This window comes from Nicotiana tomentosiformis, chromosome 1 (genome assembly GCF_000390325.3).
Source record: "Nicotiana tomentosiformis chromosome 1, ASM39032v3, whole genome shotgun sequence".
Classification (NCBI taxonomy): Eukaryota; Viridiplantae; Streptophyta; class Magnoliopsida; order Solanales; family Solanaceae; genus Nicotiana; species Nicotiana tomentosiformis.
The window spans coordinates 111276131-111295410 of NC_090812.1; the positions used below are offsets into that span (position 1 = coordinate 111276131).

The window sequence follows — 19280 nt, forward strand, 5'->3', positions numbered from 1 at the left end:
AATGCAATTGCTATGCACAGTTGGTACACCAACCGGCGGAACTCTTGCATTCGGTACTGTCCCCATGGCCATTCATGAAATGGGGGATGGATATAATCGGTCCACTACCACCAGGTCCCGGAAATGTAAGATTCCTTTTAATTTTAACCGATTACTTCACTAAATAGGTTGAAGCAAGTCCTTACCAAAAGATCGATGAGCGTAAAGTGAATGATTTCCTATTGGAACACATAATCTGCCGATTCGGAATACGAAAGGAGATTTCTTGTCATAACGGACCACAGTTAATAGGCTCCAAAGTCACAAAATTTCTCGAAGATCTAAAAATCAAGAGGATTACATCTTCACCATACCATCCGAGCGCTAATGCACAGGCGTAGTCAAATAATAAAGTGATTATCCAAAATTTTAAAATAGGTTAAAAGCGGTTAAAGGCAAATATCCTAAGGAGTTACCGAGCGTGCTATGGGCATATCGGACGACGGTAAAGTTAGGCACGAGAGACACCTATCTCTCTATCGTATATGGCGCGGAAGCTCTAATCCCGGTGGAAGTAGGGGAACCAACCTTATGGTTTTCCCGAAAAAATGAAGAAGCAAATAATGAGTCATTACTGGTGAGGCTTGATCTGTTCGATGAACGCAAGGACTTGGCACACGTGAGTAGGGGTGTTCATGGTTCGGTTTGGGTCGGTTTTCCCTAAAAAGAAACCAAACCAAGTAAGTCGGTTTTTCAAATATTGAAACCAAACCAAACCAATTAAGTCGATTTTTTATCGATTCGGTTTTTGTCGGTTTTTATCATTTTTCGATTTTTGTCATTTAAATATGAGACATACACTACCAAACGCATATTCCGGCGACTACATTTTCAATGTAACACTATCAAATCAATTACTTTTTGAGAAATCTATCATTTACCAAGATATATTGATGATAATTGAACCAACTAGTAATGAATAATTTAAGTACTCAATTAAAAATCGATTATTTTTAACATGAAATAAATTCTTGTACTTAGCAAAAGAAAACTATCAATCAAATTAGAATGTAAAAGCAAAGAATTAGATTATTGTAATAGCAAAGAACTAGATTAAAAATACAAATGACTAATATGTACCATAAAATTTTAGAAACTTTATATAAAAATATACATATATATAGGTATAATAATAAATTTAAATAGCTACTTTTATGGTCGGTTTGGTTCGGTTTTTTCCGGTTATTTTTTTATTAAAACCAAAACCAAATCAAATTTGATCGATTTTTAAAATTCAAAACCAAAACCAAACCAAACCTATAAAGTATCGATTTTTTTGTTCGGTTCTGTTCGGTTTGGTTTGATTTTCGGGTTCTTACGAACACCCCTGCACGTGAGGATGATGGCTCAAAAGCAAAGAATGGAAAGATACTATAATCGGAGGGCCAATCTCCGCTACTTCAAAGTAGGAGATTTGGTTTTGAAAAAGGTGACTCATAGCACTCGAAAAATCAATGCTGGGAAGATCGGTCCAACATGGGAAGGTCCCTACCGGGTTTTAGCTTTTACCGATAAGGGATCGTACGAATTAGAAAATCAAGATGGAGTCAAATTGCCCAGCAATTGGATCGTGAATCACCTCAAAAGGTTTTTAATAAGGTAGCAACGAAAAGCATACTACGAGAGGAGCGTTATCAGAAAGGTTAAGACCTTTAAATGACCATGCATTGAAATGATAAACCACTACGGGATGGTTAAATAATCTTTGGCTCGATGGCAAGTTCCTAATGGGAAGCAAAGCTTGCCATCGAACCAAAGACTATTCAACCGTTCACAAGTATTTTAACCAACGAAGCAAGACTTCCAGTGTTTCAATTCGCATACTTTGCATTCGAACACTGGGGGAATAGTACCATATATGGGAACAAGAATGCAACAAAAATCGGGGACTGCGAGAACCGAAAACAATAATGTCTCATCGGGACCGGGGACTACATGGCCAGCCCCGTAGTAATAAGTTGTACAAGTTAGCCACATGTAGTGGCAGCTTATTTTTTCCTTTAGCAAACAAATGCTTATTTACTTTTAAAGATAGAAGGAATAAAATGAAATCCTTTTATTTTATCTTGTTTCTTTTCCAAACGATGAGTTAATTTTATCATTTGAAAGTTAGCAAAAAACTTCAAATGCTTGTGCCGAAATGAACATAAGACGTCCTCTTCAAGAGCACCGTAAACATAAGAGGGCCCTCTTTTATGAAACCCTCATAGTAAAGGGTTGATTACGGAAGAATTTATGCCCCGAATCAGAAGCTATCGGATAAAAATGTGCCCGAAGCTTTATTTAATTCAATGCAAAGAAAATACATCTTGCACAACACTTAAGCAAATTCTTATTTATTTATCAGAAGTGCCAAACTCAACGAAGAATTTGGCAAAATTACAAAAGTACAAAGAAAAACAATAAGGGGAAAGAATCTAAGTATTATTGTCTTCGAAGCCCTGGGGGAGAGAGCCATCTGCGCCCCTCGGTGGAAGCGGGTAGATCAGCTGTCGGTTCGGGGCCTGGACCTTCATCATCATTCTCTTCAATTTCATCCTCGATTCCCGAATACTCGAAACCGGTGCTCGAATAGTCGGTTGCAGCAAGCTGAGCAGGGAGACTTTCTGGGGCAGTTAGCTCCAGTTCTCGGGCCTTGGTGATGCAATCATCAATATCGATGATGCCCGTTTTTGCCTCTTCCAAAGTTTTTCTCCTCATATGATGAATATCATACGTCTTCTCAAACACGAGGGAATCCTCTTGGAATTGAAGCTTTGCCTTAAGCATGTCAACCTCGGCCTGAAGGTTGTCCCTCTCGGATCTCATGGCACCGAGACTGGTATCAAGATCACGAGTTGTAGATAGATGAATCCGGTTTTGCTCCATGATCTCCTTGAACCACTACTAGAAATTCGAAAAAACCCGTCCAAAACAACCGATCAAAGTTGGTCGGTAATGGCCAATAACCGTCCAAAACGCGACCATTAACGTGTGGTCGGTATTTTGAAGGTCGAGAGGAAGTCGGTCAATTAAATTTTAAAAAAAATTGCCGAAAAGTGATGTTTGATAAATACAGCTCAATTTTTCTGAAAAGTAAAAAATATAATATTTTGAAAAACCGAAACTTTGGTCGGTTTTTTGGCCGGTTTTTTGACCGACCAAAATTGATCGGTTGACCGTGGTCGATTTTTGCCGAATTTCTAATAGTGAACCTCTCTTCCATTTTGGCCTTCTTCTCCCTGGCGGCGTTAGCCTCCTCGGTTTTGGAGCTCAAGGTAGCCTTCAAATTATTCACTTGTTCCTCAGAGGCAGACTCGCGCTCGGCATCAGTAAGCACAATGCTTATACCTTTTTCCATTAGAATAATGTAAATGTTGTTTACACTGTCACTATATATAAACTAAATTTGTTTAGAAATTTAAAGAATGAATTCTTGATGAAAGATGTACCTCAAGATGAGACCAGACCATCCGTGGTAACCAACCTTGATTAGGTTGTCAACAGTAACATCCCTTAGGCATTCTCTTCCGCTAGAGATCAAGAAAGTTTTATAGCCTTTTAGCTTTGATCTCACTATAGATTTTAAGACCATGCTCCACTGCTCGTGCATTTGTCTCTTTCATCCACCCTTCCAAACTAGATAGGTTCAACTTCCAAGACAAACTCAAATTAAAATTAACAAGAATCATTTTTCTTCAATAAGTTAAAGAAAAAAATACAGAAACTATCGATGGTCTATAGTATATGTTTTTAAAGATTTATCTGTTTTTAAAGATTTTTTACTCCTCTTAAGTCTTAAGAAAGACATTTAATAGTCTAATTCAGAAGATGTACTATGTTACGTCTCGCTTAGAGTAGATTTGGGGGAAAATAGTAAATGTCTTCTTGTTAATTAGTTTTTCTAGAATGTCAAATATTTTGAAACAAATTTAGTATACCAGAACATCTAGCTAGTATTTGAGATCAAAGTATCTAAATGAAGTAGAAAAGAAATTGGACATAACCAAAACTGTGTTTCTTGATAAATGGGAGGGTGGAAATAAGGGTGCCATCGACATCAAAGATCCAAGCATCTTTACCGTCACCTTTCAAATTGCAGTGATTACTCGAGTAGAGTTGGGCTTCTAATGGCCCTTTCACTATCTGATTTATATTGAGTTGAAGTCATGTACTTCCATATATAATGTGTGCATTCTTGTGGATCATACTCAAAGCCCCTAATGTTGTTTAGGTCCACATTGATCCTCCAACTCTCACAATAATTCTTCAAACTTGTTTTAACAACAATCACATTTCTGGTCTTTTTTATTGAATTCAAGATGTTCCAATGATCTGCTTCTCCCAAGCCAATCAATACGCTTGTGAGGACCAAAAAGAACATTAGTTTTCTACCCATTTTGGAGTGAAAAGTGTGTTCTAAGAAAATGTTATTGTGTCCGGATATTGAGAGAAAATATTCAGTAGAATATGTGAGTGATTATGCATAACATCTCTTTTCATTTATCAAGGATTCGATCAATAAATATATTTTTACAAATAATTAAACTTTGGTTTCTTAGGGATTAGCAAAAGTGTTTGTTTACCCAAAAAATCAGATAACGTTGAATTTATGTATGGTTCTAAGGGCAAGTAGATTCCTCTGATATGAAAATAACAATACACGTATTTATAGTGCAAAAATAGAAGATGATGAACAAAGATATTAGGTGAACTTTAGAAAGATAAACACAATGAATTCTTAATCCCAGTGAAAAAAGTGTGTTCTATTATAAACTCTCCTGACTTTTATAGCCAAGGATCGCTACTTTATCTATAGCAACATGATGGAATAAATATTACTAGTGGAGGACCCATGATGGTGTGTCCCCTCCTTATTTCCCGCAGAGATTCTCTCCTTTGGTGCGGTTGTAACAGTTTTTTGTCTATAAACTCGATACCGACTCGAGTTCGGTATCGGATCGGGACCCCGGCCTTGGTTTCGAGCTAGGTGATCACTTTTGGGCATCGATATTCGGGACCTGTATCGGTCGATGTTACCATGGTCGATTCGAACGCCCGAGCTCGACACCCTCATCTCGAAATTCGTTCGGGGTCTCCATGAAGATACCTCTCGATTGAGATACCATCCTCGATCGATCTTCATGACCGAGGATCGGTTTTAACCGTATACAGTGTTATATGCATCACATGTGACATGGGGATAGATCTTGCTCTACTTTTCTGAAAAGAACAACTTCATGTTTGATAAATACAGCTCAACTTTTTTGGCTTTAATCAAGATCAATATCAATATCTATCTTATAGTCATGGTAGTCATCAAAATTTTTAGGTGGGGCTAACATAGACCAGTCACTTTTGTCACATGATTTATTGTCTTAATTCTATTTCATTTATTCTTTGTCCTATTACCTTTATAAAATCAATGTTAATTAGTTACATCTATATTAATATGAACAGAACTCTCAAAATAATAGCCGAAAAAATATTTATATATATATATATATATATATATATATGTATTTTGTATGTTATATATAAATTTTATATTTTTTTTTTACTACTGAATGAAAATAATTTATGGCACAGACTAAAAGTTAAAAAAGAAGCATCAAATAGACCCACTACCTAATAGTATTATGATAGAAGGATGATAGAAACATGCTGAATGGTAACCCATGTCTAACCTCTCTTTTTTTTCCTCACTCGTACTCGAACATAACACGAAATCTTTATTTTAGAATCTCATCACAATCTGGTAATTACTTATGTCAATATGTCTTTCTGTAAAAGGAAGAAAAATTATATAGACCACAGAAGAGTCAGATATTTGGACATGCATAGCATTTGCAAATACGCATAGTTACTAGATTGTTTTAGGTATTAATGGTTGGTGGTAGAGAGACGAAATGCAAGGTGTAAAAAGCACCCATTTGTTTATCCCGAGAAGAGGTATTTATTATCGAAAAGAACTTACTCAGTATGTATTTACACTAAACAATTAAATGCAAAATACATGTCATTTACATAAACTTTTATCCTTAATCATGATAAAAGTGATTTATATTTTCACTTTAATTGGCAATTATGATTAAATTATTTAGTTTAGTGTAAATATGAGTGTCCGTAAATAATTTCCTCTCTTTATCCCATTGATAATCTTAACAAATGCATTCAAAATCAAAAAGTAAATCAACCGCTGAGTTATTTCTTATCCCAGCAGATGCGCCTTGGGGGAAAAAAACTATGACAAGATAAAGTGGAGGGCCACATTTGCTACTCAAGCACTTTCTTTTGATAAAGTTCATCGAAAAGTTTAACACTATGCAGGAAAGGAAGAAATTGAGGTTAATTTGCATTGTCAAACTACTTCAGCCAGAAAATATTCTTTTGACATAGTTCAACTAGCTCTAATTCAGTATTAAGCTGTGAATGCGAAAGTCTCCACTCTTAAACTCTTACATATACTTTCAGATCTAACTACAGAATCAATAATACCAAAGTACAGAGAAACCTGTAAATAATATTAGTATTAAGTGAATAATTGAGAAAAGTATGTTGTATGTAAAGCTTTAAGCAATGGAAAGATCACCAAATTCTCTACCTAACTTGCCAAATTGAAGTCCTGATATTTAGAGGAGCAATCTGCCATTCTTCATGCTTCAACAGGCAACTGAAGCTGGAACCCTTTCGTTACTTGTTAATTATAATGCTCTAAGAAAAAGATGAAAATTACTGAGGAGCTAAAGGTGATCGATGTTCCTTAGAGCAACCATCATCAAAATTCTGAGAGTAGCTGTAAGGATCATAGCTAAAGCAGACTGAGCTTCTCCGCCATGACAAAAGTTGCCTCCACTGTGACTTTAACCTCCAATATAACTGCCTAGCAATATAAAGTCCTTGAAAACAATTAACTGGTGCTCTTCTTTCAACACTAACCGGTGTAACAGCAGAGCTGCAGTGTGCAACTCTCCATCCTTGACACTTCAACATATGGAGCTTCTTCGAACTTCCCATCATCAAGATTTTCGACCCACCTGATTTCCTAAACACAAGAAAGTATATCTCTATTGGGTAGGGGACTTCAAACCCACATTTCTAATGGAATGTGTAAAGTGGAATAATATATGTGCTTTTCAAGTGTATATATTCCATTTGTAGGCATCAGCTTTGCTAATATTGGATGTCCATTTCACATAGGCAGTGAGTGGAAAGGGCCCTCACTCATACCAAACGCGACAACTGTGTGTTGCTTCTTGTAGGTCCTGACGGTCCAACCTTCAAAACAGAACAAAAGGCTCTTCCTATTGATGTAACATCATTTTTTTGTACTAACGCACTAATCAAGGATTAGATAAAATCTTGACAACACAACACATTCATTGTCCGTGATATTTTCTTTCCTAAAATCATTATGAAAGAAGGAACTTGTCAAGGGAAGGCCTACCTCATCACTTATGTGGAAAGAGCCCCCCACCCCACTCCCACCCGGACTGAAAGGACTAATGTCCAAACAAGCAAAAGAAGAACAGAATTACAAGGGATACGTGTCACAGAATGCTTCGGCATCTTTCCACACATCTCTCTTTGTTGTTCACTTTTGTCTATTGCTTTAAGGATTTCTGTTTTTGCTTATTCTTTTCTTCCTATCTTTTAATTGGAATAAGAGAAATATAATAGAAAAAGTGAGGCTTATGAATGAAGAAGAGATCCAAAATTAACCTTTTACCTTCTAATATAATAAGACATGATCCTAATTCAAGGAGTCAACATGAAGCGAAAGTTGTAATACTATTGGACAGGGAAGCCAAGGACGGGTTAGGGAATCAAATTAGAGATATCCAAATGAAAGAGCAGTAAATAGCTTGGCGAGGAAAGGTTTTCGCTTAATACTTTGCGCATTCAATCTTAAGCAAACATAGCAAGAAACAATGGAAATACTTTTACGGTTAGGTTTTTATCATGAGTAAGGGTCTATATGCCACCAAAATTCTTTCACAGCTCTTATCCCTCTTAAAAATGAAATTATAAAACTCAGGCTCTTCCATCAGTATGACCGTCTTACCAGTAGTTGAAGCTCAATGGCGAAATATTCAGTTCACATACCCAATAAGGCACAAAAAAGAAAGAGTTACAAGTAACATATTTAAGAAGCGAGGCTTACCAATTACTCCTTCAAGAGAAATATATTGTCAAGTGCTAAATGAACCAGATTCTCTATCAGAACCACCAACATGACAAACATGAAGGCACCAAATTCTCTCGGCCACATCACCTGGAAGTATTGAACATAAATAAGTACTTAAGAGTAAAATCCTCCGAATAGAAAGAGATGAACATCTAACATGATAACCTATGAGAAACCAAATAACAGAAACAAAATATTTTATTACATAATCTCTGAAAACCCAAATATCCATAGAGAAACTATTTAATGCCTGAAAAGGTATCACCAACCAGTTGTTCACTAGCAAAATTCTTTTACACTTGGTCACTTAGTGATCTCGTCTTGAATAATGTCACGGACACATAAGCCTCAAAAGAAAGCTGCCGACAGGTCCAGCTTCTAAACCAGTATTAGAAGGGTATTAATTTTATCCTAATGGCAGGAAACAACAGAGAAACCCCGCCGAGAAGGTAAGTAAATATTACCTACAGCTAGGTGTAACTAAAACATGAAAGGTTGCTTATGCCTGAAGACTTTTATCTCCTTAACTGTAACTAGAATGAATATTTGATTTGCAATCTACCCACCCGTATTCCAGAGTTCCTTACAAGATCTGGTAACTATAAATTAAAGAGAATTTCAGAACTAATAAAAATTGTTCCCTAAGGCCTAATAATAAAATCTGAACTTAGTAAAAATCCTGGCCACGTGAAAGACATTAACTGAATATTTCACATAAAGGCCTTCAAGAAGTAGATAAAATAGTCTGTGAAACATTTCAATGCATAGTTTTGCAAGACACTATCATAGTCAAACAGTTTTTATATATAATATTAATACAAAATGACAGGAAGATAGCAAGAAATCATAGAAAACCCACATGCTCTATGCTCCTTCCTTTCCTTAGTACTACCATAGGATCTGCATAAAAAAAAAGGAAGGAAGAATAATCAGCAGGACAAAGCTCTTAGCCAAGAAAAACTGAAAAATCAGTATAACCAACTGAAGCATGCGACACGAAAGAAATTACTTACCTAGTCAATGAAAAATCTCCTATAACTTGAGCATCAAGCTCCGTCAGATATTTTCTGAACAAATTTGACCTGCATTAATTGAACCAGCTATTCATTGATAAATTCCAAAAAATATGAAGTCCGTAAGCTCAGTGGTGTAAAAGAATTAATCACATGAGAAAAACCAACAGGCAACAGCATATAATTTGAAAGGTATACCAGGAAGGAATTGCAAATGCTGCTAGGATTGGAGATAGTTCCCCCAAGAGATATAGCCGATTGTGTAAGAAAACTTCAAGGTACTCTATAATTCCTTTTCCCTGTTATAAATAAAAAAGAGGGGGTAAAAAGGACTATAAAACCACCCACAGGGAGATTTTTTATTTTTTTTAATAAGTGAGCAACAACAAAAACAACATACCCAGTATAATCCTACAAGTGGGGTCTGAGGAGGGTAGTGTGTACGCAGACCTTACCCCTACCTGGGGAAGTAGAGAGGCTATTTCTGATAGACCCTCGGCTCAAGATAAGGTGGAAAAGAAGAAAAAGAAAAAAAGAATAAGAAGAAAGAGGGGGGAGAAAGAAAAACGAGGGAGACAAAAGACAATAAGGAAAAAGAAGAGAAAAGGTAACATCAGATAGTAACAATCAGGGAGCAACAATTTCCAGTAAAAGGGAGAAAGAGTAGCATCAAATAGTAACAATCATGGAGCAACAATTTCCAGTAGCAATTTTCAAAAACAATGGACGAGATTGCTAAGTACCAGATATAATAACAAACTAAAAGGAAGTAACTTTCAACCAACAACAAGAATACTACTAGTATTACGGGTAAACCTAGGAGAAACTCACAACTACCTGTCAACCCACCACCTTAATTCTCGACCTCCATACCTTCCTATCGCTAGTCATATCCTCGGTTAGGTGAAGCACCGACATGTCTTGCCTAATCACCTCTCCCCAATACTTCTTAGGCCTACCCCTGCCCTTCTTCAAGCCCGCCATGGTCAACCTCTCACACCTCCTGACCGGGGCATCTATGTCTCTCCTTCTCACATGCCCAAACCATCGCAGCCTCGATTCCCGCAACTTGGCTTCCACGGATGCCACTCCGACCTTGTCCCTAAAAAATTCATTCATGATCTTGTCTTTCCTGGTATGTCCACACATCCATCTCAACATCCTCATTTCAGCTACGCTCATCTTCTGGACATGGGACTTCTTGACGGGCCAACACTCAGCTCCATACAACATAGTTGGTCTAACCACCACCATGTAGAATTTTCCCTTAAGTCTAGGCGGCACATTCTTATCGCATAAAACCCCCGAATCTAGCCTCCATCTCATCCAACCCGCTCCAATGCGGTGGGTAACATCCTCGTCAATCTCCCCGTTGCCTTGGATTATAGACCCAAGATGCTTGAAACTAACTCTCGCGGGAATGACTTGGGTATCAATCTTTACTTCCACTTCTTCATCATGCCTCTCATCACTAAACTTGCACTCCAAGTATTTAGTTTTCGACCTACTCAACTTGAAACCTTTGGACTCCAGCGTCTGTCTCCAAACTTCCAACCTAGCGTTAACACCCCCTCGCGTCTCGTCAATAAGAACTATGTCGTCAGCAAATAACATACGCCATGGCACCCTCCCTTGTATGTATCGTGTCAGCACATCCAACGCTAGGGCAAACAAAAACGGGCTAAGGCATGATCCCTGATGCAACCCCATCTCCACAGGGAAATGGAGATACAAATAGTATGTGAAGTCTTTTATTAATATGGTACCAAGATGGTACAGAAACAAGTACAAAGCAAATCAGCAATACTCCCACCACTCACACTACATGTTTCCCCCTAAAAGATACAAAAAGTCCAAATATTGATCCATCCTATCTAGAGTACTGCTATAACACCAATAATATAAGATCTTGATACATTTTTGACTCTATCAATCTGCAGCCTCTTCCCCTCAAAGCATGCCTTGTTTCTTTCCAGCCAAAAGTCCACAATATACAGTTGGGAATGGTCCTCCATATCTGTTTCAAATTTCTTCTAATTCTCTGAGAATGCCAAATTTCCATAAGGCTACTGATCTTCTGTGGTATAACCAATGATATTCCCATGATATTGAGGAAAAGTTCCCAGCATTGTCTTGAAAACCTGCAATGTAGAAATAGATGCTCCACTGTTTCCTGCTCCATATTACAGAGATAGCACCTGCTGCACATGGGAAAGCCTCTCCTAGTCTCCTTTGCAAATTACTCTGAGTTAAACAAGCCTCCCTGGCTGCTATCCATCCAAAACAAGTTGCTTTCAAAGGTGGCTTTCCAAATCATTTTCCAGGGCCAATTGGGAATCTCCAGGCTATTCTGTTGTAATGGCATTTTGTAGCAATTGTTTACTGAGAACAGTTTATCCCTGCTAAATTAACAAATTAAACTGTCTGCTTTGTCCACTTCAATTTGGCCTGTGTTCAGATTTTGAAGCATTTGGCAGACAGAAGCTATCCAATTCCCAGTCATTCAGGTTCCTTCTAAATGTAATATGCCAGCCTGAATCTGGACTAAAATCAGTAATGTATCCCTCCTTGTTCACAGCACAGCTAAAGAAAACTGGAAATCTATTTTTGAAACTTTCATCTCCATATCAAACATCCAGCCAAAGTTTGATTCTAGCACCATTACCAACCTCTAACCTTGTATACTGTAAGAATTCATCCCACCCTTCACTTATTTTCTTCCAGATTCCTCCACTTGATTTTAGCTGTGTGTGATATTGTCTCCACCCCTCCTTTTTACCATAGATAGCATCCAGCAGTTTTTGCCAAACTTCCTCACTTCCCCTACTATATCTCCATACCCACTTGAAAAGCAAGCTTTTATTATGTAGTTTCAGATTTCTCACTCCCAAACCCCCTGTTTTCTCATCTCCAGTAACCAATTGCCACTTGACCAGGTGGGTTTTCCTTTTGTTTTCATTCCCATCCCATAAGAATTGTCTTCTAATGGAGTCCAATTTCCTTTATGTGTAAGAATGCTCAGTATGTGGAAACTTGACAATGAAGGCATATCAAAGAAAAATGCACAGTTTACACACAGTTTAATACACGAGAAAGATTTTAAGAACTAGAGAAAAATTAAGATACACCACATGTTAGAGCAGTAAAAGTTGAATATCTCAAGGTGAATGTTCATGTTCTCGCCTCTTTGCAATTTTGCAAATGCTATAGTTTCCACAGGATATAAGTCATAAACTTAAAAAGAAAAATTTAAAAAAAATAAAATGAATAAAATCAAAGAGGACAAAAAACTTGCTCAAAAAGAGATTAAAATAGATAAAATGTTCATCTAAGTGGAAATGTGTGACATCGAGACAAACCCAACAAATAAGTAAACCTTGCCTTACTTGAAATGTAAGATAATGATTTTTTAAGTACAGATTCATAGTTGATACAGCATAGATTTGTTGTTTAACACGGTATAAATCAGACCTTTCAGTTTGATTGTTCTCAAATGATTTTTATGTCTTGACAATGATTTTTGAAGTATAGGTACATAGTAGTTGGATACAGCACAGATTTGCTGTTTACACAGTATAATTTGTACCTTTCTATTTCAATGTCCTCACATGATGTTATGTCTTCTAACTAAACACAACCATGTCCCATACTATTAGTATTTCCTCGCAAAAAGTTTATGTACATTACGAAGTAAGGAAGTAAGAAAATAAATTCATGTAATGGACAAACTAAATCATTAAAAAAAAAAAGATGATCTAACCTATATCTAGATCTAATGATCTATACAGCTGTGTAATCCACAGATGACGAACAAAAAAATACTGTCATTTTCAGTTAACCATTGCAAGGTGCATATGCATAGGCATAATGTGCAGCTCTTGCTATTAGACAATGAAGGGATTTGATTATAAGAAACAATTACCTTTGAGTTCTCGATGTCCTCTCTACAACAAATGTTTCTACAATCTCTCAGTACCAAGTTATGCACCTCATTGTATAGCCTCGAATTGTTGACGAACTCATAAGAGCTCAACATCAAACGATCAATTAGAGAACTCCATCTGTCCCCTACACATCCTAGTAACAAGAGCTCCTGCAGAAGTTGGGTCTCAGAAAAGAAAACTAGTCATATATCAGTATAAAATACATACATTCCCCTCAAAGAAGATCCAACTACATATCAGGAAATCACATACTTTTGAGTAGCCCAACCAATCAACTTAGTTACCTTCCAAAAGAATTTGCAGCAGCAATCACTGTAACTATTCAAATTGAACTGATAATTTTAAGATAACTAAGAGAACGATCCCATGTACCACAAAATATTATTTGAGTGTAATACTTGAAAAGCAGTTGTTGACTAAATCAACAGATGCAACTTCAGCACTCTGCTGCATCAAAGGTAAAAGTGGTGTAGTCTTACAGTTTAAAATAGCCTATATCAACCAAGCCATCAATTCCACCTCAATCCAATTCTATATTAGGTCGGCTATCTAAATTATCTATATACTTTCCACTCTTTGAGAACAATTTATTCCACTATTAACTAATATATAATTTTGTCTTTCAAGGCAAATTACTTTTCTAAAACCTCGCCATTATCCCTTCTCCGGCATACACTCCTAACAAACAACTAAGTCTTAGTACCAACTAGTTGGTATCACTTACCTTGATCCTTTTCTTCTACCATATAAGAGATTGTAGTCTTTTGAAACAATTTCCCTCCCAGTGATTTTTGGTTTGGAATAGCTTATGTACCAGGAAAGGAATAAATAAGAAAAACCCAGAACAACTACTCCGTCCATTTCAATTTATATAAACACTCTTTCCGTTTTGGTATGTTCCAAAATATTTCTTACCATTCCATGAATAATATTAGACCTAATATTATGTTATACAACTTTCACGACTTTCAAGAATCAAATTCATTCAGTTATTAAGATTTTAAATTTGATCTGATATTCTCTTTATTAAATTAACTTTTCAAGCATTATTGTACTAATATGCTTTCACTACCACCGGTATAATAATATACATGTCAAATTAATGTATCTCAAATTTTGTGCCCAATCAAACACCATCATACAAATTGAAACAGAGTAGAAAATACTCACCATCATACAAATTGAAACAGAGTAGAAAATACTCAGATTAATTTTTATGTATTGTGTAAGTGTAGAAAGAAGCGTCAAGCAAATTGATGATCTCAAGAACTAACCAAACTGCTAAGCTATAAAAAAAATACTTTCCATTTTTTTTATCCTAAGTCTATAGATGAAATGATTAAGCAGGTCATTAGTATCTAACTAACTTTCCCTCCCAACCTCCAAGAGAGAAAATCCCAAAAAACGCCCCTGCACTAGGTGTTCCATTCCCAAAATCCATGATTTGACTGCACTTCCACTGTATCAAGTGCACTTGAACTGTTAGATAATCATAGCAATAACATCACTATGTCCATCGCTATTACAGACATTTTCACCTCATATAGCTCCTTAGATGTCACAAATCAATCTATGACTTTTCTTATTCTTTATCATGATATGTTTGTCAAATAGACTCAGATCTATCCTTAACCTACCGGATCTCACTTTTCACTTGAATCTACAACAAAAGACAATTATGTATGCATTACTTGCAACTGAATATCAGAATCTTTATTTGCACTATGCAACTTCAAAAGAGGCCATAGACATATTAATCATCATCAAGCAAGATCACCCCTCGGAATTTCGTGATTATAAGGATGATATATGCATCTAAAATTGTCAAGGTTCAAGTGAATTTGTATATTTCTAACCAAATAACTTGCTTATGCCCTTTCATTCGTTGGCTGTTTTGCAAAATTCATATGATTGGCTGGTTATATTAGTAAGATTTTGGCAAAGTCCAATTTGTGATTAATTGAGATCCAAGAATGAGGCTGTATAATTGTAAAACCTTAAAGAAAAGAAACTGTGATCCAAAAGAAATTGAACCAGAGTAATCCTTTGAAAAAGATAGCTAAATTCACTTACAACTATTTCGCACAAACTATCCTCAGTTTGAGATGATAGATTTATCCGCTGAAACACTTGAATCCATTGGCTCTTTGGGGCAGAAAATAGCAGGCTGGCACCTGAGACCAGTCTTATAGTTCTCTTGTCAAGCAAATATGAGAGGTTCCTCGATTTCCATGAATTCCAGACAACAGAACCAATTGGTTTTTCTTCAGTCCTTGGGGCATTACCAAGAAAAGACTTAATTTTCTGCTGCACTACAATGATGTTTCATATATACTTAACCACTCAATGTAAGAAGAAAAGAAAAAATCTGTAAATATCACTTTTCTTTTATAAGGTAAGTAATTTTATCAATAATGGAAAAGCTCCCGTATACAAGAGGTATACCAAAAAAGTAGAGGATCTACAACAAAACATGATTCTCTACGAAAGACACCCAGTCATCTATACTTTTTATAGAACAAATCAGATTTTGTGACAGCGGCGGCAGTAATCAAGTTTTTTACATACTACTGCCACTCCACTGTATTCATTAGTATTGAAGCTCACATTTACAGCTTAATCCTCTCCGACCAATTATAGAGAAGTAGCATTGAAATGACATCATGTTAGACGTCATCAAATAAAAAAGTATGATTAATGTGCTGTTAAATTGATAGATAGCTTACTAAATTTGAACCATCATGTACAATTTGCTATTCCAAAAGGGTATTGCGGATAGTTGTGAATGCAGATGCTGTTGGATAAAGAAATAAGGATTTTTTTATATCCATGGTGTCCAGGTCAGCTTGCGTGCACCTCGATTAATTCCACAAGGTACCCACTACCTTCCACCAGCACAGGTATCGGGTAACTATGTCCACCAAGGCTTAGACAGATGGGAAGAAATCACCTTGCTTTTTTTGCGCTGGGATTTGAACCTGAGACCTCATGGTTCTCAACCCACTTCATTGACTACTAGACCACAAGCTTGGGTGCAAGAAATAAGGATTTTATAGCCATGAAGGTCAGAGGCGTTATGGTGATTTTTCGCCATACGGAATCCAACTTGTTTATAGGAATGTGAGCAACATGCTCCTTTTCAATGGCAAGTGGTAAGGTGCGTAGAATTGTTTTTTATCTAACTTCAAAGGCTTTGGGGTTTGAAAATTGTACTATGTTACGAAAGAAAACCTCTAATAAGACAGAACTACAAGATAAGAAACTATTCCAGCCTTGCCATGATGTAGAAGAAGCTCAGACGTTCTACTTTTAATTTCTTTGAAAAGACACATGCTTATAGAATTCATGAGGCTGACACACAAATGCTGACCTGAAAAATGGCATTCATGTATGTTAAATAGACAGAGAGTCTACATCACTTACATGAAATTTGTTGTATGCTTCACTTTTACATCCAAGGCATTGTCATCCTCCCTCTCATATAGATCTCTTAAGCCACTAGACAAAACATCCAAGCCTGTCTCTGCTGAAGATATCAATGAAACTGTTAGTTGCCTCCTTTCAAGAGCTTGTGCAGTGAAGAGAGAAAACGCACAGCTGATTGAATCCTCAGATTGTCCACTTGGAAAAGAATTTGGCGACGGGTTTATGGATTCCTCCATTAGAAAATTTCTCTCATTAGTAACAGGATTCCTAGATGTATTACACATCAAAGTTTCAAAATATCCATTGAGGGATCTACCGTCTGCCTTCTGGTGCATCTGATAATCCATCTCAACATTTGCAATCAGTAAAGCTTTGAGGTGTCCATCCCTCAGCGGGAAGGCACTGATGAGATGTTCTAACATGAAATCCGTCGCTTTACTAAGGAACTTCGAGGAAATATGTGCTAGACCCTGTTAAAAATATTAAGCTAAGAAAGCCCTGCCTCTTTTCAGAATTATTAAGTTGCAAGAGAAAATAATGGAAACTGATGGAACAAACATAGAGATGCAGACAGCATAAAAAACCAAACTGAAAAGTAATTCATCAGGGACGTGTAAGCAGGGTCGGAGCTAGAAGCCCGTATGCGTATTCGATCAAACCCAGTAACTTTTGCTCAAACAATGTATTTGTGGTAAAAAGTTTATTAAATATGTATAAATATTGAATTTAGAACCCAGTTATTGGCACTTTAAGTCGTCATTCTAAAATTCAAAATCCATAAAATTGAAATCTTGGCTCCGCCTCCTCACTTAAGAAATCCACTACCTGGGGGAAACTCGGATTAGAGGCCATTTCACATAAAGCTGCATCAAGCTCCTCCAAAGAGTCTCTGTAGTCATCTGAGCTACTCAGGTCCCTCATCACCTGTATCAAAGGCAGAACGAGGCGATTAGATTGAGGAAAGCTACCAAGTTTTATAACCAAAATGTTCTCCACATTAGCATGAATGTGGAGAAAACAAATGTAAACATCTCAATGGCCAATCTAACGGCATCAATATTTTCCACCAAAATAGCAAAAATTAGCATTTCGTGATCTAGGATCAAACATTAGCACCCAAAAAAGACACATCTATAATTTTCATGGAAACAAACAGCAATTGAGGAACTGTCTCCTCATTTCCTTTAATAATTGAGACAGTTATCCTTGAAAACAAAAAATGGGCTAAGGTAGAGCCAACAGCAATGTTAACTATTGATGATGCCTGCATAATAGGAGAATATAAATCAACCAATCAATTAGTACACTGCAATCCCAAACTAGTTGGAACCGAACATATGAATCCTCTCTCTATCCATTCCACCCTTCCATGGCGAAGTTTATATATATACTGTTTCAATTTTTAGATCCATAATAATATCATACTCCCTTGTTCCATTTTATATGGCATTATTTCCTTATTAGTTTGTTCGAAAAGGAATTGCACCTTTCTATATTTGGAAATAATATAACTTTAAACTTATACGTTTACATTAATGGCATGCTTTTACAACCATAGAAATCTCAAAAAGTCTGTTTATTTCTTAAACTACATGCTCAGTCCATAAATTGGAATAGAGGGAGTAACAAATAAGTGCAGACCATCAACTTCGAGAATTTAGCACACATGGTAAAAGCAATTTTACCGCAGTTTTAAAAAGAATACTCTCCGCATATAACAAAACCAGAGTAAAATCAACTAAAATTCTGGAATTTGTAACGTTTGATTAAAGAGGGGCACTGACATCCTGGAGAAAGAGAGCCCATTGAAGCGCTTTGTTGATGTTAAGGGAATCCCAGTGAGCAATACGACCAGATGATTGATACCCAGAAGCAAGATTCACCATTTCTATGAACCCTTTCACCGCTTTCAGCAAATCTTCAAGGGACAAATCTGGGTATGACCAACCCGCCATTTTCCCAGCCGATTCTTTTCCCGCCTTAAAGATACGTTTCCTTCTTTTCTTTTCCTTCTAATATTAAGCACACGTTAGACCGACGCAGTTTCATAAAGTTTAATTTTTATACATTAACCGTGTACTCAGGGGCGAAACCATTCTTACCGTACCGGATTTATTCATAAAGAATAAAGTTATGTATAAAAAATTAATAAAATATCAACAAATAGTAAACAAAATTATTAATCTTAAAATGATATTACACAAATAATTATAAAATAAATTAAATACTTTCATTTATTACCTTCAATTATACTAAATCTCAACCAAATTGTCCCAGAAAATCTTAAATCTAATACTACTATTTTAGACTCACTTAAAATTCTGATTTACCATTTTTGTAAATGTGACATAGTGTTATAAGTCGTCAAATACTAATTACTTTCTCTTTCAACTATCTTTGCATCTTGCAACTCACTAACTAAAAAGTCAAAGTTATATATTTGCCGGTCGTTCAAAAATAATTACATATACTAGTTAAATATAATATATATATATATATATATATATATATATATATATATATATATATTATATCGGGTATTACTTTTGGGAGGAGTTATAGTGTGTATTTTTTCCAAAAATTAACCGAGATATAGTGACAAGAAATCGAGTTTTAGAAGTTAAATGTAGTATAGTATTGAATTTGAGAATAGAGAATCTTTATGATAAATGTTGTCAATAGTGTTCATAA

At 36.1% G+C, this 19280-nt stretch overlaps 1 protein-coding gene and 1 long non-coding RNA gene across 4 annotated transcripts; both read right to left on the reverse strand.

Moving 5' to 3' along the window:
* Positions 1 to 2292: 2292 nt before the first annotated feature.
* On the reverse strand, positions 2293 to 4516 carry LOC108947534 (uncharacterized). The gene is made up of 2 exons (XR_011408200.1): positions 3471 to 4516; positions 2293 to 3369 (listed from the first exon to the last, which is right to left on the reverse strand). It is a non-coding gene; the product is annotated as an uncharacterized lncRNA (long non-coding RNA).
* A 1833-nt stretch (positions 4517 to 6349) lies between these two features.
* Positions 6350 to 18613, reverse strand: LOC104110292 (uncharacterized). 3 transcript variants are annotated; one of them, XM_009619755.4, is made up of 10 exons: positions 18374 to 18613; positions 17415 to 17513; positions 16587 to 17059; positions 15237 to 15435; positions 13142 to 13312; positions 9418 to 9518; positions 9220 to 9288; positions 9066 to 9106; positions 8183 to 8293; positions 6350 to 7063 (listed from the first exon to the last, which is right to left on the reverse strand). In XM_009619755.4, the coding sequence occupies exons 1-9, from the start codon at positions 18542 to 18544 to the stop codon at positions 8211 to 8213; spliced, it is 1407 nt and encodes a 468-aa protein (XP_009618050.1). In that variant the 5' UTR covers positions 18545 to 18613; the 3' UTR covers positions 6350 to 7063; positions 8183 to 8210. The 3 variants fall into 3 exon arrangements, 2 of the variants coding, with proteins under 2 accessions (XP_009618050.1, XP_009618049.1); XM_009619754.4 differs by having other exon boundaries at positions 6350 to 7296; XR_004510523.1 differs by lacking the exon at positions 9418 to 9518 and having other exon boundaries at positions 6350 to 7296.
* Positions 18614 to 19280: the final 667 nt, after the last annotated feature.

Bases quoted from the DNA above. Each gene is read 5' to 3' on its own strand.
- LOC104110292 (XM_009619755.4), bottom strand. From the start codon at position 18,544: ATGGCGGGTTGGTCATACCCAGATTTGTCCCTTGAAGATTTGCTGAAA. The intron at 17,514-18,373 runs GTCAGTGCCCCT...CCTTTGATACAG, and splicing joins GGGCTCTCTTTCTCCAGGAT to GTGATGAGGGACCTGAGTAG. The intron at 13,313-15,236 runs GTAAGTGAATTT...CAACTTCTGCAG, and splicing joins ATAGTTTGTGCGAAATAGTT to GAGCTCTTGTTACTAGGATG.